This window comes from Danio rerio, chromosome 16, assembly GCF_052040795.2.
Source record: "Danio rerio strain M-AB ecotype USA chromosome 16, GRCz13ab, whole genome shotgun sequence".
Lineage (NCBI taxonomy): Eukaryota > Metazoa > Chordata > Actinopteri > Cypriniformes > Danionidae > Danio > Danio rerio.
Window position 1 is genome coordinate 25494855 of NC_141036.1, and position 23775 is coordinate 25518629.

Genomic DNA, 23775 nt, shown 5'->3' on the forward strand with positions numbered 1-23775 from the left:
TACATCTTAAAAATTTATTTCTGCAGGTCATTTTAGAAAAACAAAATATTTCTTCACAGAAGATGCTGACCACTTCACAAAAATGTGAAAAAAAGAAGAAGAAAAAACTATACTCCTAAAAACCATGTATGTATTAAAAAAACAAAACCCTGATTGTTCTGTTTTGGCGATCATCATATGCATCTGAAAATCTAAAAATAAAAGAGTACAACAGAAACTTAAGAAAAAGAATTTAAAAAGGGCCAACAGATTAAAAAACTTGACAAAATCATTATTGTAAGAACTGAACAGAGCAAACTTTTTTTTCACAAATGAACAAATAAAATTTAAATAAAAACATTTCCACTTTTATTCATGTTCTGAGCTTTTTCCTTATTATCTCTTTACCAATACTGTTAAGCATCTAAACAATATTCTTTGACTTTACTGCTAAATAAAGTATTGTATAATAATGTCATAAAAAATAATAAAATGCTTACAAAATATTCAGCATTTCGTTTTTTTCTCCTTTTTCAATGCATCATTTCAGACTAACTGAAAGCAATATGATTGTTTATGATTATTAATCATGAAATACTTTGCATCTTCTCTCATTGTTAAAGCGAACACTTTTGTTGCATGTAATTTACTTTCTCATAAAATAATATGAGACCGAACAAATAAAAGGAAAATCATGATGATGAAACTCATGCTCTCTGAACCTGATTAAGTGCTTAATAAACAAATCGACTCTACACCAAAGTAAATTGCTAAGTTCACCCCAAAAAATGTACTCATCATTTACTCATCCTCAAACCTTTGAGTTTCATTTGATCTGTTGAACACAAAAGAAGATATTTTGAAGAATGTTGAAAACTAGTAGCCATTGAGAGTTAATTTGGAATTAGCAATTGAAGCTATACATATAGGAAAATAATTGAGTCGTTAATGTCTATAAAAAAAAAGAACTTGCATTGAATTGATAAACATTTTTAGATCTTCAGAAATGTTTTTATATTGATAGTTATCCAGGATTTCAGTATACTTCTAAACATGGATCTTGAATACACTGTAAAATCAACACAATCAATTTGTGTTGGGACAACATAAAGGAATTAACTATTATTATTTTGACAGATTTATGTGGATTTAACATAAACAATTTGGTTGTCTGCAAAAAACCCTTAAGAATTTAGTGGTTTCAGCTCATACGTCTGAAACAAGTTATTTGAACAAACAACCAACGTCATTTTAATTAGTCACTATCAGAAATAAAGGTATGACAGGTGTCATTGGGTGCTACCTTTCCAAAAGATACACATTTGTTCTTGAAGGGTCCATATTGGCACCTCAAAAGCATATATTTGCACCCAAAGTTTTAAAAGGTACTTTTTAGGTACTAATATGGATCCTTTAGGTACAAATGTGTAGCATTTGAAAAGGTACCACACAGTGACAGCTCTCGTACTTTTGTTTCTGAGTGTAAGTAGCAGTTTGCAACGTTCTTCAAAGTACCTTTTTTCAACACACTGTATAAAGCAGTTCATTGACTTTATTTAAAAAAAAACAAATGAATAGATCCATTGCCTATAATTTGTTAAGTAAACCAAACATTTGCATAATTATATAAAAAATTGTGGCTAATAATGTTTACTGGACTTTTTAAAGTAAAGTAACTAATCACTTTTAATAAATAAAATCGCATTCAGGTTTTTAACCAGGAAAAGTAAATGACAGTATATAAATATATATTGGGTGAACTATCCTTTTAAGAACCAATCAGAAGTGTCCACACTTGGAGATGCTTGTTAAAAAAAAAAAAACGAACAAACAAACAATAAACAGGAAGTAATTCTTTCTCTTCCGTGTGTTCTCCAGGATTTTTCCAGAGTTCTGCCAGCCTCCATAAAGTCAATGCAGCAAAATAAGTTCAACTGCTGCGATCTGAATTTGGCTTCAACTTGTTGTTTCTTCTTCTTATGAAGCAAATATGTCCAAAAAAAAAAAAAAGGAAAAGTTGTATTTTTCCACCTTCGATCCTCATGTCAGTGATCAGACGTGTGTTCCTGCTCTTTCTCTCAGTAGTAAAAGCGCTTCTCATGGTCTTTGGCTCAGTTTGTTGTACAGTAGCACAGAAGGGAAGCAGACGGCTTGTGAAGAAATGTCAGACTCTTAAGGACAGATGGATTAAAAAGCAAAGGAACAGTAAGATCAGCTCTTTGAAGGTAGATTAGTGTCACTCTGTTACAGAGTGAACTTTTATCAGAGCAGACAGCGGCGAATGGAGATTAGAGGAGGACAAACATGATGGAGCAAAGGAGAAACTTAGAGAGAGAGAGAGAGTCTGTGATCCCGCAAACATTTACTGTAACAGATGCAGATGATTATGGAAGAATGTATGCTGCAACCTGTGTTTAGCTTTTATGCTTTGAGAAGAAATGTTAAAGAAAATAAGACAATAAGAAGGGGATGAGGAGAAGAAAAAGTTGTGTCAAGGTCATATTTTGGAAAGTGGTGCTGTGTGATGGTGTTTCTGTGGCTGGAAAAGTAAAAAGAAAGAAAATAAATAAATATAATGAACACACACGCACGCACACATGCATGCACGCACGCACACACAGAGTTGGGATACATAATATCACAATTATATATTTGAGTTTTTGTAATCTCATTTGTTCAGATTATTCAGGAATCAGTTTTTATGTCTACTAGCCCAAATTCTGTATACAATTAAACAAAATATTCGAAATTATATATGCACAAATCATCACATTTTAAAATAATAATAATATCATAATTATTTATAGAAACAACCCTACTATGGTTACTGCCAAAAAAAGTTATTCATTAAATAAAGGGTATTTGTGTTTTGAATGTAGACTATTTATTTCAAATAACCATGTGGATGTTTTATATAAAAGCAACACAAAATATATACTTTTAATTATATAAATATAATGTACATAAAGTAAAATTAGATACATAAAAAGAACACATATGACCTATTTTAAAGCTTTTTTTATATCAAAAGGTTTTATTACCATCTTTAATTTCATTAATAACAATTAGATGCTACTATTTTATATGTATTTTATATATGTATATACACACACACAACCAATTAAAAGTTTGGGGTAAGTTTTATTTATTTCAAGTTTTTTGAAAGAAAATTATTCTGTTCATCAAGCCGGCATTTGTTAAATGTAAAAACTGCTTTCTTATTGTATGTAGCTTCAAATTAAATGATTATTGCTTTTATTACTACTACCATTATTATTATTATTAATAATAATAATAATAATAATAATAAATATTACAGTGATTTCTGAAGGATCATGTGACTCTGACGACTGAAGTAATGTGGCTGAAATATCAACATTAAAATCACTGGAAAAATATAATTAAATTAAAATGATAAACTACTGCTGATTTTATAGTGCAAAAACATTTCACAATTTTACAATTTGTACTATATTTTTATGAAATAAGTGCAGCTTTGGTGAGCAGGATACGCTTATTCTAAAACATTTAAAAATCCATATGACCCCAAACTTTTGACCAATAGTGTACTGTTTATACAGTTGAAGTCAGAATTATTAGCCCCCCTGAATTATTAGACCCCCTGTTTACTTTTTCCTTAATTTCTGTTTAACAGAGAGCAGATTTTTTCAACACATTTCTAAACATAATAGTTTTAATAACTCATTTCTAATAACCATGCCATGATGACAGTACATGAATTTTTAATGGATACTTTTTAAGACATTTAAAAGCTTAACTAGGTTAATTAGCTTAACTAGGCACGATAGAGTAATTAGGCAAGTTATTGTATAATGATGGTTTGTTCTGTAGACTTTTGAAAAAAAAAAAGCTTAAAGGGGCTAATAATTTTGACCTTAAAATTAATGTTTTTTTAAAAATTAAAAACTGCTTTTATTCTAGCTGAAATAAAACAAATAAGACTTTCTCCAATTGAAAAAATATCATCAGACATACTGTGAAAATTCCCTTGCTCCCTTAAACATAATTACAAAAAAAAAAAAAAAACCTCAAAGGGGAGCTAGAAATTCTGACTACAACTGTATATTTATAAAATTGTTATTAATAAAATTAATTAGTATATATTAAATATTATATACACAATATTTTCAATAATATTTCCAATAAGTCTTAGTTTGGCTGTTAAAAAAGCATATTTATGGTCAATATTTTTAGAAGTTTTTATTTAGTTTTCAGCTGGCCAAATGCAGAACAAACCTAACCTAATGATTTGCCTAGTTTACCCAATTAACCTAGTTAATCCTTTGCATCATACTTTTAGCTGAAATATTGAGTTAAAATTTTATTGTGCACTGTATTGATACCAAAAATAGAAAAAAATAGGTATTAGAATTAATTTATTAAATCTCCATAAAATAGCATTTTGGAAATATTTTAAAAAGTATTAAAATTTCACAGAAGAACTAATAACATGTACAGTTAAAGTCAGAATTATTAGCCCACTTTGAACTTTTTTTTTCTGTTTTTATCACCCAAATGTTTAACAGAGCAAGGACATTTTCACAGTATGTCCAATAATATTTTTTTTCTTCTTGAGAAAATTTGTTTCATTTCAGCTAGAATAAAAGCATTATTAGGCCCTTTAAGCTATATTTGTATTCGATAGTCTACAGAACAAACCATCATTATACATTAACTTGCCTAATTATCCTAACCTGCATAGTTGACCTATTTAACCTAGTTAAGTCTTTAAATATCACTTTAGGCTGTATAGAAGTGTCTTGAAAAACATCTATTTAAATATTATTTACTGTCATCATAGCAAAGATAAAATAAATCAGTTATTTGAGATGAGTTATTAAAACTGTAATGTTTAGAAATGTGTTGAAAAAATATTCACCCTGTTAAATTGGGGGAAAAACAGGGGGTAATAATTCAGGGGGGCTAATAATACTGATTTCAACAATATACAGATTTAAAAAATGCATAATGTTGAATTAAGGGAAGTGTATGGCAGTAAACACCTACCTTCTTGTCTAGATGATCCAGCTGTTGCTACAGGATATAAAGAGAGGGAGAAAGAGAGAGAGAGATGTGAAATGCAAGCTTTATTTTTTCTCCATCTACTATTTTATTTTTGAAAAGAACTACAAACTTGGAGCATCATTCGTGAGAACAAATGGGGAGAGAAACGTACACAGAGAGCTCTTCACCATTACTCAGGCAGAAACACACTGAAAAATTACTAACGGCTGCGCAAACCCAAAATACATCCTCAATGCAAATTCTCTTAAAGGTCGAGCACAGAAAGATGGCGGAGAAGGAAAAAAAATGAAGGTGGAAGGAGATGAAAGATTCTTCAAGAGACAAAAAAAAAGGAAAGATTTAGAGGGTGGGAAATAAGAGCAAGAGATACAAGACTGAACAGAGAAGGGCAACAAAAGCCAACAAAGATGGAGTGATGGAGCGAAACACGGGAGAAGACAAGGAAGAGAAAAGAAGAGTGTGAGAAAAGCAGAGGGAGAACAGAGAGTTTGAAAGAAGGTCAGATGGGGGAAAGAAAGAAAGAAAGAATTTGTGTCTGAGTGTGGTTCTCTCAACAGGAGCTCAGACTGACAAACAACAGAGAAAAGATGAATGGAGAGACGGAGAGATCCAGAAATAATGCAGATAGTACTGTAGTAGACCATACAAGCGGAGAAATGTGTTGGGTTAAACTGTGCCAGAAAGATTAAAACAGTGAAGCTCTCACACTATCACAACCTTTAAGACGATTTCATGAAGTCGATTGGGAACTAAATGAAGTTACATTTATTGACATACTTCCCCAATTGATTTATTAATAACCCCTTTTTAAATGTGTATATATTTTATTACAATTTTTCTAAAATGCTATGTTTAAATTTGCAAACAAGGTACTGTTTTAATTAAACATGCTATTTTACATATACAAAATAATGGGAATACTGGAAGAAGAGCAGGTTCAAATTAGGTATAATTTTGTCTTTTTAACAATTAATTATTCAGCAATACTTTAAAAAGCAAGAAAAAATCTTTCACATTTTACTTTTGTAGAGTAAAATCTTAAAATCTTCTTAAAAAGTCTGTTCATTTTGATTTCATGTAACAGAAGATTCCATGTCTGTACACGGTTTAATATTTAGATTTTTGTTTTATTTTTTTCCTTTATACTTTTATAATACTTTTAGATTATTGAAAGTATTTTTAAGTACACTTATTCCACTTCATGTGCTCTTACAAAAATGAGTGTGGAATAATTATAAAATATTTAGGAAAATCATGTCATGTCAATTGTCCACAGACTAATTGGCTTATCGTAAAAAAAAATTAGCGAGCACACGTTAGTTCAAGTTAGTTTAACCCATCATTAACACCATGACCTTCCTTTGAGAAAAAGCACTGCCTTTTTGTCAAATTAAATCACTAAGAAATGACAGAAAAGGGCTGCAGGTTGAAAAACACTGCCTTGTGAATGAACAACCACAAACCAAAATCAAAGCACAGTAAATTGTAAGTAAAGTTTTTAAATAATTCATTTTTTTTTTTTACAGTCAAACATATAATTGTTTTACAATGTTACAAAATCTCTCTTTTGCTCCTCTGTCTGTGTTCTGTTCCTTGTGATTATTAATTATATATTACATATATATTACATATTTATTACAATTTAAAATAACTGCTTTCTTATTGTATAATTTTTAAATGAAATTATTACTTCAGTCATTTTTGCTTTTATTACTATTACTATAATAATAATATTAGAGAGATTTCTGAAGGATCACGAGACTGAAGACTGAAAATTGTAAAAAAAAAAAAAAAACATTTCATAATTTTACAATTACTGTATTTTTGATCAAATAAATGCAGACTTGGTGAGCAGGAGAAGCTTATTTTAAGACATTTAAAAATCCTACTGACCCCAAACGTTTGACTTTCGGTAGTGTAATTGTTTTCTCCTTTCTTAATTTTAATCCCTGAAACAGGATTACTGGAAAATCTATTTAAATATCATGGAAAAATATTCACGTGTAGTTAGGAGTTGCATCTATAAAAATTTTTGCATAATTATTTTTAAACATTAACTAAAAAAATAAATAAATAAATAAAAAAGAAAGAAAGAAACAGGGAAAAACAAAACAGAATCAAACCTTAGGTAATGTATTTAAAAATGCATTCATGAATAACAACTCAAAATTTGAATTAATCACAAACGTGTGTCATTTTTAATTGCACTTTGTCCAGATGTATCTTTCCACAAATAAATGAGTACTAAATGAGCTTGTAAATTGAGTACTAAACTAGTTTAAATTACAAATTCCTAAAGGTGCAAGGATAAAACTTGCTGGAGTTTAAGAAGAATCTATAAATTTGATTAACATCAGTTTAAAAACCATGATAAAAAACTGAACAGTGATTTTGCAAGACTAAGCAAAATCTTTAAATGTAAAAATAAAACAAGCAAACTTATGTTAAATACAAAATAATCATTAATTTGAAAAGAAAACGATAAGTTCAACCATAGTTAAACAATCCAAACATAAAAACAGGCACGTAATAAAACTACACCAAAAAAAAATTGTTCATAAATGATTCCTTGGATTTACTCTTTTGAGTTAAGTGGTTGTAAACAATTTATGTGGGCTGAATTTAAACAAACAATTTAAGTTGAACAATACTCAAATTAGTTAGTTTGTTTAAATTTAACACATACATTATTTGCTACAACTTTGCAGACATAATTTTTTCAGTGTAGAATGAATATTTCCTTTACTAAATAATTAACTTAAAAAACATAAGGTATTGTGACAAAAACATTTTATGCTCTTGTTTTTCAACAGAACAAGCACCTGATGTTTAAACAGAAGAAAAAAAATGAGAAATGTATTCTTGAAAAATAAAATTTAGACCAAAAAAATAAATAAATAAATAAATAAAACAAAATAAAATCTTCTTCTTTTTAAAATATATTTAAATGTTTGCAACAACAAAATGGCAGTATTTATTTTTGAGCACAAAATGGCTGCAGTTGCGCTTTACTTGCATAAAACATGGCAGCCATGATCTGATGCAGAGAACGACTGGAAGAGGACATGAGAGACGAACAAGACAAGAGGGAGAAAAAGACCAAAGCTTCTCTCATTTCTGCTATTTTACACATTTTTTGCTCTGACTTAACGAAAAAAACGAACCGACTTTCCAAAAAAAAAAAAAAAAGCCGCAACAAGATTTTTTTCGCTTAAATATATATTTTTTTCGAAAGATTGCGCACTGCAGGGAAAAACCACACTGAAATAGTTTTTTTCTTTGCACTTTGGAAAAACGCTCTGCTGAATGACAAAACTAACAAGCCGAGAGAGGTGAATAAAAGGGGGAGGACGAGGCATCCGCTGAGGTGGGCAAAAGGAAAAAGCGGACAGATTTTAAGGTTTTAAAACAATTAAAAGGATGGAGAAATGGACAGAAACTGGAAAAGGAAATGGTGTGCGCACAGCAGGAGCGAGTGAGTTAAAAAGAGGAGAAAAAGACAGGGATCAATTAGAGAGAAAGTAGAACTGACTGAAATGGCTTTTCACAGCGGGAGAGAGAAGGACTGAGTAAGACGCTGAATGAGGGAGAGGAGGAAAAAAACAACAGCAGAATTAATGTTTTGACAAGCAGCCCTGAGGAAGTGAATGGGATGAAAGACGAGGGCAGTCCAGAGACATTTCCCCAAACGCTGCTTCCTTAAGGCGCCCCGAAAATTGGGCTGGTTTGTGATTTTGATCGCTCAAAATTCAGCTTTAGAGAGCGTAAATCGTTTTTTATGATTCATTTGGAGGGGAAGAATTTAACTGCAACACACCAACAGATTTCGGGGATCCTGCTGCTGTTCTGGGGAACCATTTCACTGTTACACTACAAAAACAGCACAATCTATCACAGATTGTCCATCTTCATCTGAATCGGTCTACTGCGTTTTAAATTATGGATGGAAATTCTGCTGCAGGGAACTTCCAGTCAAAATAATTAAATAAATAAATAAAAATAAATCATGATTAGACTACAAATAAACTACATCTATAAATGCAGGTGAATGTTTTCCATCATATTGTATTTTTATTAGTAAACAAAGTAAGTTAAAGCTTTGTATTCTTTTATATTTTATTGGTTTAACAAGAATATCTGTGGTAAATGTTGTTTCTACACTCCGTATCTTTCTGTAATCTGTATTTTTGTCTATTCGTGGTTTTGCTTTTTCTTTATCCAAATCACTCACATCTGTCCCTTGCTTTTTCCACACAGCACTTTAAAATGTAATCGTTCCCCCTTTTTACTTCTAATGTCACAAGCAGTTTACTGAATCATTTGTGTTGAAATGAGGGAAAGCACTTTAAAATATCCATCAGTGTTGTAGTTTATGATGCAATTGTTTTATTAGCGCAACATGCACATAACGTTATATAGACTATACAGTAATATTTATCATGTCCATTATAAAGAGTGCATTAGTGTCTGCCCACTTTTACAGCAGCGTTCTTTCCGGAAGTATTTTAACCATTTATTTTTCCCATAAGGTTATTTCAAAAAGTCTTTGTTACAGCTTAAGCTATAAACCAAACCAACCAGCTACGAGAAGAACCACAACATTCGAAACCCAGAATCAAAAAAGTAGTACATAAATAAAAAATACTAGTTGCAAAGAATGTTGCTGTGTCCCAGTTTGCCTGTTTAGATGTGTCACCGTTTTGTCGATCATCAATTATGTCTCTACATTTCTTTTACATTGTATTTCCTACCATATTTGAGAGAAGTAGTGGGTTAATCTGCCATTCATAGTCTTTCATGCAACAAAATCTCATATACCCCCCCCACCCCAAAACACTTCTCCAAATATAACCACTTATATAAAACATGTAATGTACGGCCACCATAATGTACATTCATTGGTATTTATTACAAAAATATATTTGTAAAATAATTCTAAAAACAACTATAAAATAACAATAAGCCAATGCTATTTCATAATCTAAGCTGACATAATGAAATTACCATGCTCAAAGTCTGCATATCGACAATGGTTTCTAGCTAAAACAATGAAGTAAAAGCTAAAGGGGTATTCTGTATACTAAAAAGTGATGCTAAAGTTCTGTCCAAGCATTAGTGTGTAAGCATCAAGCAGGTAATCAGAATGAATAGAACATGGAAATAAAAATGTGAGCTACTTGGTGTACTTTGCTGTGTTTTAAAGGAATGAGTGAAGCTAAGGGTCTATATTTGTGCACTTTAATCACAGTGATAATGATTGGTGAAATGTACACACAGCATCATGGGAAATCTAGTTTTTCACCAAAAATCTATTAAACAAAACTTAATGCAAACTGCTAACTGATGCTCCATTGCTTCTGAAAGACCTGCTCAGCTTTTGCTCACATGAATTCAGGAAAACACCAAGCCAATGGTCGGCTGTTGGGCAGCACTAGGCCACTGTTGAGCATCTATCAGGCTAGTTTGTTTGGTGTGTTTCACACATTGCCTTTCCTTTGGGTCCTATTGGAAAGAGTTCGCCTGATTCAGCATAGTTGCCTTCGACTGTCGGGGAAAAAGAATGCTTAAATATGGTGTTTTGCTACAAATCAGTGTGCAAGTAAGTAAGTAATGTATATTTATATAGTGCATTTATCAAGTATGTCCATGCACCCAAAGTGCTTCACTATAATGAAGCGGTCTCTCCACACCATCACTAGTGTGCAGCATCCACTTGTTTGATGCGACGGCACCCGCAGGACAAAGGCGCCAATGTGCTCACCACACACTAGCTATTGGTAGAGTGAAGAGAGATTGATAGAGCCAGTTCGGTGGATGGGATGATTGGGAGGTCATGATCGGTAAGGGCCGGTGGAGTGAATTTGGTCAGGACACCAGGGTTACATACTTTTTACAGGAAGTGCCATGGGATTTTTAAAAACTACAGAGAGTCAAGACCTCGGTTTAACATCTCATCTAAAAGACAGAACTAACGGACAGTAGCCTAAAATCTAAATCGTGGCTGGTTTTCAATATGTGTTCTTTAGCGATCTTGCGTCCTCATGTTCTCGTGTAACGTCATCATCAGTTACAAAAGTTTAATTCCAATACTAAAGAACACAAGAACGGAGGATGCATAAAACTTCCCTGATGTGTTCTTGATATCAAGGACGCATGCATGCAGACTTGAGCATCAAAGTAGCTCTAGAAGTTCCAGAAGTCATTGCGACTGGTGGTGGGAAGCGCAGCATTTTATATACAGTAGATTTATTATTAAAGTTCAGAAATATAACTTATTGACCTCAGCAGTTTCCCTAAATGAAACTGTGAAAGTAAGCATTACAATAAAAGTCTTAATAAAGGAATAAACACATTAACTGTGTTTATTTGCTGAAATTCATATAAAAATCTGTTTTATTTATATTGTGCAAAGTATATTTGTAAGGTCTTTATGTAGAGTATATTTTTAAAAAGGGAAAAACAATAAATTGTTGTATGAATGCTGTAATGTTTAAATCATTTTCCATTAAAAACGCGTGAAGGTCATGTGACCATCAGGAAAAACGCAATATCTCATTTCTCAGAGGACAAGTTCTCTGTTCCCGTGCTCTCAGAAGTTTGTTCTTCTGAGGTAACCTAGCAAGACCGGACTTCACTAGAACGCAAGTCCGTTTTCTGCGTTCTTGGAATTGAGAAACAGCCAACATTATGGGCTCTATTTTGACGGTCCATGCGCAGAGCGCAAAACGCAGGGCGCAAATGCTTTCAGGGCGTGTCAGAACTCATTTTTGCTAATTTAAGGACGGAAAAATCCGCTTTGCGCCGTGGCGCATGGTCTAAAAGGGTTGAATTTATTTTCCTAATGAATTATAGATGTGTTTTGAGAATAAACCAATTAGAGTCTCATCTCCCATTCCCTTTAAGAGCCAGCTGCGTCGCGCCATAAGTGCATTCGCTATTTACAGGACGTAAAGTAAGTCTAAGTGGAAAAACTGAGCATTTCACAAGACAGTTCACAAACAGTTAACAGTTAACAGTTTTTTTAACAGAAAACTGTTAAACAGAGCATCTACTGAGTGAAAATGAGAGATAATGGATCTACTTTCACTTTTGGATAGGGAAACTGTTACGCACAGACATCAATTAGTCTATAAATAAATAATTGTGTTTATTTGTGTAAATATTAGTTTCAAGACTATTTCTAAATTCAGTTCTAATTTCCAGCAAACGAATAAATGAACAATAATAACGAAGTGTGCTCAAAAACCTGAGTTATATCCTAATACAAATGCTCTGCCCCAAATGGTCTTAAAACCTGACAGGTGGGCAAATCTAAGCTTGAACACCTCAGAACGCCTTAATTTTTAGACCAGAACACCTATGGGCGCACATATGAGCGCTAATGCATTTGCTATTTAAACAGCGTAGCGCAACGCCTCAAAACGACTCTTGCGCCAAGCTGAAACTAGCCAAAGACTATTGCGCCGTGCCTTGCGCCACATTGCGCCGTGCCTTGTGCCACATTGTGCGGGGTGTATGATAGGGCCCTATGTGTGTGCAGCACTTGTTATGGTTCTCTTTTGACAAAATGACAATACAGATTACTGCCATCTGTGGGTATGGAAAGATACATCCTCTTATGCAGATGCCAAATGTACAATTTATTTTTAAGGCGTCTGTTTGAGGTGTTCATGCATAGCATTTTGTTCTAATTGGGACCAGACGCAACCGACGAGACATGACAATACAGTCAATTTTTGTCATTGCTAGTACTTTGATAATGGCTTTGGTGTGTCTCTGCTTTTATTTGTTATGTATGGTCTCCCAATAAAAATCTTCCATACTGTTACTCTTTGAACTTAGTTTGAGCTGTTCAATGTGTGATAAATGAAAGAGAATACTGTTGAATTTACTGGTAAATTATTGCCTTCCAAGAGTGAACCAGTTAATTGGCAGTCTCTAACTCGCTGCTTACAGTTTTACAAAAGTTACTTTCATGATTGAATCAAAGCATCATGGCATCATCTGTAAGAAGAAGGTGGATAATGAGCTGCATTCGGCTATTCTCGGTGTATTCTGCAGCTCAACACACTGCAAGCTTATTTCACATTAACCAACTTTCTGAAAGACAGTTTGTTTTGTCTGCGATTCCCTCTGGTGTGCTGTCCTTCGCTTGTGCCATGTCCCACGAGTCTGGCCATTAAGGCTCAAATGACGGAGTGAAACAAGCTCGACTTAATTAAACTTTAACTGCCGCGTGACTGAGGTTTAGCTGTGCTGGTGTTGTTTCTCTAGTTGCGAGGCTGAAGCTGCCAGCTCTGACAGGACCTTCACTTGAACACGAACTGTCAGATAAAAGAGGCGCCACAGGAAGGAACAAGCATCGGTTTATGGCACGACCAGGAGGAACAAACACCAGCTGTGCAAAACATGCCCAGGCGCAAAGTCCTGTCACACACCTACCCTTTCATTCGTTTTTACATAGCAGTGATCAGAGGGATAACAGTGCAGGAAACATGCTGTAAAGGTGGTGCAAGAAGATACTGTATGCGGTAAAGATGGAGCGGATGAAAGAGTAATGTGGAGGAGAATGCAGAGACGTGTCGAGCAAATGAGGATAATTAGTGCAGGTGTTCAAGTTAAATGTGGTTTTTAGGCTTTTGGAAAAGAAAGCCAATAGACAATTCTATAGGAAAAATTGTAAAAAAAAAGTGTTTTATAGAATTATCTGTTGTGTTGTCTTAGACCCAACTCATGGCCGAAAATTAGGTTTAAGTCTGTCCTCCCTGACTCATCATCCCTCTTTTTAGCTTCATGCAAAAAAAATCTATCAGGAGGCATGCTTAGTCTAAACAAGATCACCATCATATGGTGGGTATGTTTTTTTCTGCGCACATGCTCAGTTTGCTTTTTGATTAAAACTATATTGCTTTCATCAAAGTTGGTTTGTTGCACATAGGTTAATAACATCTTTATTCTGGGATTACCACTCTTAATAAATACACTTGCATATAAAGTAAATTGTACCTCAAAGTATTAACTGGGGCACTAGAGACTTTTACTGGGGCATGTGCTCTGAATCCACCAATATGGGATGGTCAATGTGGAACCCATCTGGCATGGCCCGTGTAGGACTCACCTGGGCAGCCCCTCGTGGGCCCCACCTTGGCTAGCCCGCGTGGGCCCCACCTGAACTGGCCTGCATGGGGTGCACCTGGGCTGGCCAGTATTATTATTTATGATAATACTTTACATTTAAGTACAGCAGTTTTCTTTTAACTTTTTAGGAACATTGCCATTTTTAATTAACTTTTAAAATCACATTTTAATTTAAACGTTGACGTTTTATTTGTCTTTTGTTTAAATGTGTGTAATTATTTAAACTGTTTATTGTGTTAAAAATGGCTGACAACAATAAATGTTCATAATAATAAGAATTCATCTATCACGTTTGTGAACTATGCAGAGCTGTAGCCGCTTAATTAGCCCTCCCATGTATTTCAATACCAGTCATTATGGTGGTACTTGGAGAGACAATTTTGTCTGAGGTGGTTCTTTGTGAAAAAAGTTTGAGGACCACTGGCCTAATACATTTACTGTTGTCAGGAAGACTGAGCTGTGGCAGATAATAAAAAATATCAAATAATTCAAGAATTCACACTTCGCTGATGATTGATTAAAAAAGCGAGTTTGACATGCTGTCCTTGAAGAGAGCCCTGATCTCATAAGATCCTTAAGCCCAGGGCTTCCTTGTGTTTGCAGGATGATAGGGGAGTTTGAGCTCAGGTAGGTCTCTTAAATTCTCCCCTTATTTAGGACTAATGACGATTTCGAAATTGCTATATAGAGATTTGCTGCTGGTTAAGAGCTTAACTATAGTGCCAATTTAGATTGGTCAGTTCATTTATGACGAATGTCTTTGGACTGTGGGAGGAAATAGGAAAACCCAGGGGAACCCACACAGGTATGGGGAGAACATGTAAACTCTGCACAGAAACGTCAACTGTCTTGTTAAGGATTTGATCCAGTTATGTTCTTGCTGTGAGGCAACAGTGCTAACCACTAGGTCGCTGTGCGGGGTGGAAGGGGGATTCTTTAAGGCTAAGATAACTAAAGTAAGAAACTCTGGTTATTTATAGTGAGTTAGGAATCGTCTGATTGGTGGATCACGCATTAGCTAATGCAGGACCAGCCGTGATCAATCATAAGCACGTGCTCCTCTCAAAATAAGTTAATAAATAAACGTCACCGATTGCAAATAATGTCAAGTTTTTGTGGATAGACTGGAATTTGAAGATCTGGTTGCTAAAAATAAGCATGATTAGCAGATAATTATTTTGTTATGGGTAATTATGAAAAAAATGTGTGCTAAAAACTTGAACTAAAATATAAACATAAATAAAGTATTTTGATTAGAAGTGAAAACATGAATGCAGTATAAAATCTGACTTAAAAGGGCTTACACTTTATCTTGAGGGTTCTTTGCAACAGTGTAACTTTATATTTAAGTGCTGAGTAGTTAAATATCAACATACTGTATGGGGTTATTATTCACATTATAGATTTTTTCGCCTCATACACACTAATAAATAAAGGTACAAAAGCTGTCACTGGTGCAGTACCTTTTTAAAAAGTACATTTGGTACCTTACAGGTGCACATTGGTACCTTAAAGAAACATTTTTGTACATATAGGGTATACTTTTGTACCTTTAAAGGGCATCTATTTGACCTTTTTTTAAAGATGTAAGATAAGCCTTTGGTGTCTCCAGGATATGTCTGTAAATTTCAGCTCAAAATACCCATCAGATAATTTATTATAGCCTCCAGATTCTGCTCATTTTGTTGTCTGAGAATACTGTAGCTGTTTTTGTAGCCTGTAGCTTTAAATACAAATGAGCTGCTTCTACCCGCCCACTGTTCCCATGTGCGTTTCTGCTTCTCATCATGCTTTACGTCAGATAAACACCACAGGGACATAGACAGACTCGAATGAAGCTGAAATACAGCTCAATAGTCAAAATCCCAAATAAGTTTATTTAATGGACTTGTGGTGTTTATTCAAGCCTTTCTGAAATGAGTCTCACATAAATGCCATTTGCAGCACACACACATATTAGGGTTTACTGACACCATGTGGCCATGGTGATTGTAGCGGTTAATAATTACGTATGGATTTTACTATCTTTATTACAAACATACTCTGTTTTTAAAAAAAAAAGCATTTAGAAAACTTCTAAAAATCACAGAGAGTTTTAACAAATATTTTTATCCTAGTTTATTTAAAAAAATGTTCCTTGGACAGGTGTATGTATACACGTTATTATTGAAACATGGTGGCTGTCAATCAATTCAGTGGGCAGGGAAAACCGCACTCCTACGTCATGTTGTGGTGGGCCTCAAATGGGATTTGGGTCGTGTTTTAACATTAGGAAATTTTTTACAATGATTATATAAAGATATATAATGATATAAATAAATTATTTAATTAGATTAAATTAAGATATAATTTTAAATATGATAGTGGATGGGAAACAGTGAATGGGTGAGTTAAAGGGCAGTGAGTGAGTTCAACAAATAATATTTTTACAATCTTATTTCCGGAAATAATAAAAGAAAAACTCCACGATTGTCTTATCAAGACAAAAAAAAAAATTAAAAATTGTGTAAGACTAAAAATGGCAGGCAGAAGAGAGAATAATGTCATATTTACTGTCCTGCTCCATAGAAGCTGCATTAGTAACGCCTCGCACAAGCAGTACTTCGTTTTTTGTAATTTGAAGCAAAGATGATATAATATATACATACATACATATAAATGTTCATACATTTAAAAAAGAATCTAAATATGAAAAACTTTCAAGGATTTAAAATTAAGATGACCATTAAATGCATCATAACAGGCTTGTGAAAATGGTCCATAAAGATTTGAATATGCCTACAAGTGATCCTTGTAATAATGACCGCCAAGATGCTATATAAACACTATTGTATTGTTACAGTAAACGACATTTTAGTGCGTGTCTTCAGTAAATCATGCTAAAATTATATATATCAGTATTTGTGCTCAAGGTAGATAGATAGATAGATGGATAGATAGATAGATAGATAGATAGATAGATAGATAGATAGATAGATAGATAGATAGATAGATAGATAGATAGAAGATAGATAGATAGATAGATAGATAGATAGATAGATAGAAGATAGATAGATAGATAGATAGATAGATAGATAGATAGATAGATAGAAGATAGATAGATAGATAGATAGATAGATAGATAGATAGATAGATAGATAGATAGATAGATAGATAGATAGATAGAAGATAGATAGATAGATAGATAGATAGATAGATAGATAGATAGATAGATAGATAGATAGATAGATGGATGGATGGACGGACGGACGGACGGACGGACGGACGGACGGACGGACGGACGGACGGACGGACAGACAGACAGACAGACAGACAGAAAGACAGACAGACAGACAGACAGACAGACAGACAGACAGACAGACAGACAGACAGACAGATAGATAGATAGATAGATAGATAGATAACATTTTAATGTACCGAGAAAAAAACCTACATTCAAAAGCTGTGTAACACTTTTACCATTTCAATGCCTGAAATCAAGTATAAATTTAAATGGATTTGTCTAAAACTATTCAAGAACATGATACCAGGAAGAGATGGAATTTGCGCGTCAATCCAGAAATGGCGGAGGTTTGAAGAGACTCAAAGAAAGTGCAGTGGATAAGACTCTGATTAGTTTTGCTCTGGTAACGAAAGATCATAAAAATGAGGGAGGGGAGGAAAAGACTAAAAGAAACAGAGTGGGGGAGATTAGTGCCACTCCAGGAACGACTAAACACGAGGAGGAGAAAGAGAAAAGGAGGGAGGGAGACGCAGGGATGCTACAGTTTAGTCGGGATTAGTCTCGGTCAGAGAACAGAAAAAGAGGGAAAAAGATAGAGAGGAAGGGAAAAAAGAGAAAGAGACGGAAAAAAGAGATGGTGCATCTGAAGCGGGAGCATGAGAAGAGGAAAATGTGCAAAGACGAGGAAGAAAAGTTGTCATTCCACGCATTCATTAGAGCGTCCAGCATGGATTAAGTAAGACTGAATGAAGGAGCCTTTTTCTCCTGGAACCCAACACAAAACTCCATCTCCTCTTATCAAACAGGCCCTCCTAAAATAAACAACGTCCACCTCAGATCACTCTCAGCTACAGATGTTTCACATACAAACATTTATAATCAATTGAGCAAGGATTTTCTGCTCCAACTGCAAACTAGAAACGAAATATTTCACAACACTTGAGCAAAACACCTCCTTAAAGGCTTCAAGAATTTGATTTCACAACAGAGTTTCTGTTTGATTCGCTCGGCGGGGAACAAATATGACGTTTTAGCACTTTTCCAACTCAAAAACTGCGATAACTAAGGCTGCAGTGCATAGGTTTTGCCTCGTTATTTGTAGAACGATCACCTTTCTGTGGGTTGTGGATAAATCTGATGTTTTTAGGTTTTGTGTGTGGCTGTCATCTGGATGCACTGTAAAAATGTATTTCTAACTTGGTTTTTATTCTTGTCGTTTCTAGTCCAAACTAATTTGCTAATGGGGTAAGCAAAATAATCTTGTTTTTTTGTTTTGACATAATATTATTTGGCTAACCCCATAGGCAGATTATATTACTTTGGTTTTTCACTTAACTTTGACATATTATTTCTTGAAAAAAGACAATTTTTTTTGTGTGTCTAGAAAATGCTTCGATTTAACATGTTTCAGAAATTTGAACCAGAAGTAGGCCTGTCATGATATCTATTTTTGGTTGTTCAATATATTTCACCAAAGAATATTGCGATAAACGATAAAATTGCCATTTTAAGACCATTTTATGTCTCTCATTATATAATGCCAAAATTACAATATAATAGCATCATAATGCAAGTACACTCCTCCAAAGAATACATAATATTTTTTTCTTAAGAATATTAAATTTAATTATAGTCAGTTTAACAGTTGAATAATTAGGAATTGAAATAAGAATGTGAAAATGAATGTCCTAAACAAATAAATAATAATAGATGCTAACAAACAAGTGCATGTTAAAAGAAAAAGGCTGCGATTTTTAGATCTGCTATTTTCAGCCGTCACTCACCCACATGAAAACATACATTCAACCATTTCAGTGTGGTGATGTCATTGGCCCATGAACATTTCCTGCTTTTTATCAAATTATTTCATAACTGTAACAAGAGGGACATCAATAATAAATTCATGTTAAAACAGCTATCATAATTTATCAGTATGTGGCTTTTTTTGGATTCTCGGAAGCTATAGAAACGTAAAACAGGAAATGCGTTGGGACCATTGTTTTTGTTTATACCCCACAAAATGGTCTATAGCAATGGTTCCCAAACTGTGGTACATGTACCAAATGGTACGCAGGCTTCCTTCTAGTGGTACGCGGAGTATTCAAGTAAAACAATGATCACGCTTTTAACCCTTTGACGTGTACGATCACAACGAAGTGATCAGGAAATTGATAGGTTAGATTGATAGATTTAATAGGCTAAACATTTGATTTTATTTTCATTTTTCTAATGTTTATTATGTATTCTATCATTTGAGGTTATTTTCCTCCCCATACTCGTAACGGTTGTTGGGGGCGTATCTCGTATTTTTATATCGAATGTTGACAGGTATAGTTTAATCATTTGCTTCTCTGACACGCATAGCCTGCTCTAACAGGCGGCAAACAGATCTCATTTCTAATTTAAATATGTAAATCCAATTCATATATTTAGAATACAGGTTAACGTTTATATTTCAAAGATATACAACTAAGTCATATATACATGCAACATATATTTCAAAATTTATCAAACAGAGTTATATATAATTATTATGACATTCGCTATAACCTATATTTATCAGGTCCAAGAAACATTTGCAGGTTTTGATGAATATATTTTATGATAACACTATACATTTAAGTACAGCAGTTTTCTTTTAACTTTTTAAGAACAGTGCCGTTTCTAATAAACTATTACAATCACATTTTAATTTAGATGTTGACATTTTATTTATCTTTTTTTAACTGTGTGCTATTGTTCTAACTTTTTATTATGTTTAAAGTGGCTGACAATAATAAATATTCATAATAATAGGAATAAATCTGCCACTTTTGTGAACTGTGCAGAGCTGACGCCTCTTAATTAGGCTTACTACGTATATTCAATACCAGTCATTATGGTGGTACTTGGAGAGAATTTTTCTTTCTGAGGTGGTACTTGGTGAAAAAACTTTAAGAACCACTGTGTCACGGTTGTGGATCTATCTGCTCTTCTATGATGTGTCTGCGTGGTGCGATTTGTTTGTGTTTGCGGTGTGTGTCTGCGTTTGTCTCTGTGTTTGTGTGAGTCGCGTGGCTGTCGGTGTTGTTGTTGTTTTCATGTTATCAGCTGGGCGGTCACATGATCATGGTCATCGGTCGCCTAGCACCGCTCAGCTGATTATTGCGCTCCAGGTGTAGCGCATTTACTGTGGCTATAAATGTTCAGCGTTCCTGTCTCACCTTGTCAGTTCGTTGTCCTCACTTGTCTCTGTGTCCTTTGTCAGGCTCTCCCCGTTGAGTTCGCTGGTTAGTGTGCTGGTTGAAGTTTCTCCTCCGATGATCTTTTGATTCGCTCTGTTGACGGAGATTGGAGTGCTCCCCGATGAACTTTTGATACGCTCTGTTGACGGAGATTGAGGTTCTTCCTGATGAACTCTTGATTCTCTGTTTACTGTGATTATTTGCTTCTATGACCTTCGACTTCCAGCCACCCAGTCTCTCTGTGTTATCTTTGTGTGCGTTAATAAAACTGTCACTTGCACTTGGGTTCCTTCGTCATCTTTGAATTGTGATAGAACGAACTGACCACTATGGACCCAGCAAGTACATCGGAAGTTCAGGAGATCCTGTCTCGCAGCATCGCTCGCCTAGACCATCAAGACCAACAGATGAAGGTAACCAGTCAGGCCATTCAAGCGCTTGTTAACCAGGTCTCCGAACTCACCACTCAAGTCCAGCGTCTCAGCACGGGTCTCGCTGCCGGATCCGCTCAGCCACCTCCTCCTGTTAATCCACCAGCCAGCCCAGCTGTTATCGAAACCCGCTCCACCGAACCACGACTACCTCCGCCGCAGAGTTACGCGGGCGAACCCCATTTATGTCGAGCCTTCCTGGCAAAATGTTCGCTATACATCGCTCTCCAGCCCTCGTCTTTTCCCAGCGAGCAGAGCAAAGTAGCCTTTTTGATCAATCTGCTAACAGGTAAAGCGGCATTATGGGGAACTACGGTTTGGGAGAACAAGAATCCCTGTTGTAACACCTTCAAAGCCTTTTCAGAAGAACTTAAAGTGGTGTTTGATCAAGCGGCTTCGGGCAGAGAGGCGTCCAGAAAGCTGGCAGAGCTCCGTCAGGGAGATCAGAGCGTTGTGGACTATTCAATTGAGTTTCGTACGTTGGCAGCGGAGTGTGGCTGGAACAGCGAGGCGCAGTGGGACATGTTTTTTCATGGATTAGCGGAGCACATCAAGGACGAGATCTACGCGCTGGAGTTGCCGAAAACACTCGAAGGTCTCATTAATCTGGCTGTTAGAGTGGACAATCGTCTCCAACGCAGACATCTTCACAAGGAGCCCCGTCTTCAGCGCCTGGCTTCGCAGACCTGTTTTCAAGAGGCAACGCCCCCTGAATCGGAGCCCGAACCCATGCAGATGGGAAGGTTTCGTCTTTCTGCTGAGGAGAGACGTCGTCGCCGTTCTGGGGGTTTGTGTATGTACTGTGGAGTTGGGGGTCATTTTGTGGCTTTTTGTCCGGCCAAGAATGATAAGCCATCTATGGGTAAGAGTTTATTGGTGGGTGAAATTATGCCTAAAAAGAACTCTGCTAATATGACTTCCTTACCTATCAAACTGTGTTTTAACTCCACTTCTCACACATGCCACGCCCTCATCGACTCCGGAGCCGAGGGGAATTTTATTGATTCTAAATTAGCGAACAGTCTGAAGATCCCTATTTTTCCTCTTTCCTCTCCAATAGCGGTGCACGCTCTTAGTGGATTGTCTCTTCCGACCATCACACACATTACTGCTCCCATAAGACTCATTACTTCTGGAAATCACACTGAACTCATTACATTTTTTCTCACTGACACCATTGATACTTCTGTTATTTTGGGACATCCGTGGTTAGTCTTACATAAACCTCACATTAATTGGGGTCATAATGCAGTTTTTTCCTGGAGTGAGAGCTGTCATGAATCTTGTTTATTGTCTGCCTGTCCTAATGTTCCTTGTTCTGTGTTTCAGGAGGAGCAGGTGGATCTGTCAAACGTGCCTCGTGAGTACCACGACCTGAAGAGAGTGTTCAGTAAGTCTCGGGCTGCTTCTCTACCTCCTCACCGTCCCTATGACTGTGCTATAGATTTATTGCCAGGTACGTCTCCGCCTAAGGGCAAGTTATATTCGCTGTCTGTTCCAGAGAGGGAGGCTATGGAGAAATATATTTCTGATTCTCTAGCAGCCAAGATCATCCGCCCGTCTTCTTCACCGGCGGGGGCGGGATTTTTTTTTGTGAAAAAGAAGGATGGTTCTCTTCGTCCGTGCATTGACTATCGAGGGCTGAACAGCATCACGGTTAAGAATACGTATCCTTTGCCGTTGATGTCTTCAGCCTTCGAGCGCCTGCAGGGGGCGAACTTTTTCACAAAATTAGATCTCCGCAATGCTTATCATTTGGTTCGCATAAGACCCGGGGATGAGTGGAAGACCGCGTTTAACACCCCTAGAGGGCATTTTGAGTACTGCGTTCTGCCCTTCGGCCTTTCTAACGCTCCGGCGGTTTTCCAGGCACTCGTCAATGATGTGTTGAGAGATATGATAGATCAGTTTATCTATGTCTACCTGGATGACATTCTGATTTTTTCTCACTCTCTCCAGGAACATGTTCAGCACGTCAGGCGAGTGTTGCAGAGGCTGTTAGAGAATGGGCTTTATGTCAAGGCGGAGAAATGCGTTTTTCATGCACAGTCGGTTCAGTTTTTGGGGCATATCGTGTCGGTCGAGGGGATGCGCATGGATCCAGAGAAGATTCAGGCTGTGGTAAATTGGCCAACCCCAGATTCCCGTAAGGCCCTGCAGAGGTTCCTGGGCTTTGCCAATTTTTACCGGCGTTTTATTCGCAATTTCAGCCAGCTCGCCGCACCTCTGACTAATTTGACCTCCTCCAAAACACCGTTCAGGTGGTCTAACGCAGCCGAGGCTGCATTTTCAAAACTGAAGGGTTGCTTCGTTTCAGCCCCGATTCTCATAGCCCCTGATCCTTCTCGGCAGTTTGTGGTGGAGGTCGATGCGTCCGAGGTAGGGGTCGGAGCCATCCTGTCCCAGCGCTCTGCCTTGGACGGCAAGATTCATCCCTGCGCGTATTTCTCACATCGTTTATCTGCTGCAGAAAGAAATTACGACATTGGTAATCGAGAGTTGCTGGCCGTCAAGCTTGCGTTGGAGGAGTGGCGACATTGGTTGGAAGGTTCTGGGGTGCCTTTTATCGTTTGGACCGATCATAAGAATCTTGAGTACATCAAAGCTGCCAAGAGACTAAACTCTAGGCAGGCTCGGTGGGCATTATTTTTCGGACGATTTAATTTTTCAATCTCGTACAGACCTGGTTCTAAGAACATCAAACCTGATGCGTTATCTCGTCTTTTTGATCGCT

The 23775-nt window shown here is 35.8% G+C and overlaps 1 protein-coding gene across 1 annotated transcript in view; it reads right to left on the reverse strand.

Annotated features, from left to right (window-relative positions):
* Nucleotides 1-23775, reverse strand: part of efna4 (ephrin A4) — a 101931-nt gene continuing 78156 nt past the window's right edge. Inside the window, exons 4-5 of the mRNA XM_087286967.1 lie at nt 5008-5034; nt 1-2518 (exon numbers count right to left, since the gene is read on the reverse strand). Coding sequence (XP_087143093.1) covers nt 2421-2518; nt 5008-5034 — 125 coding nt within the window. The 3' untranslated portion in view covers nt 1-2420. The remainder of the gene's footprint in view (nt 2519-5007; nt 5035-23775) is intronic.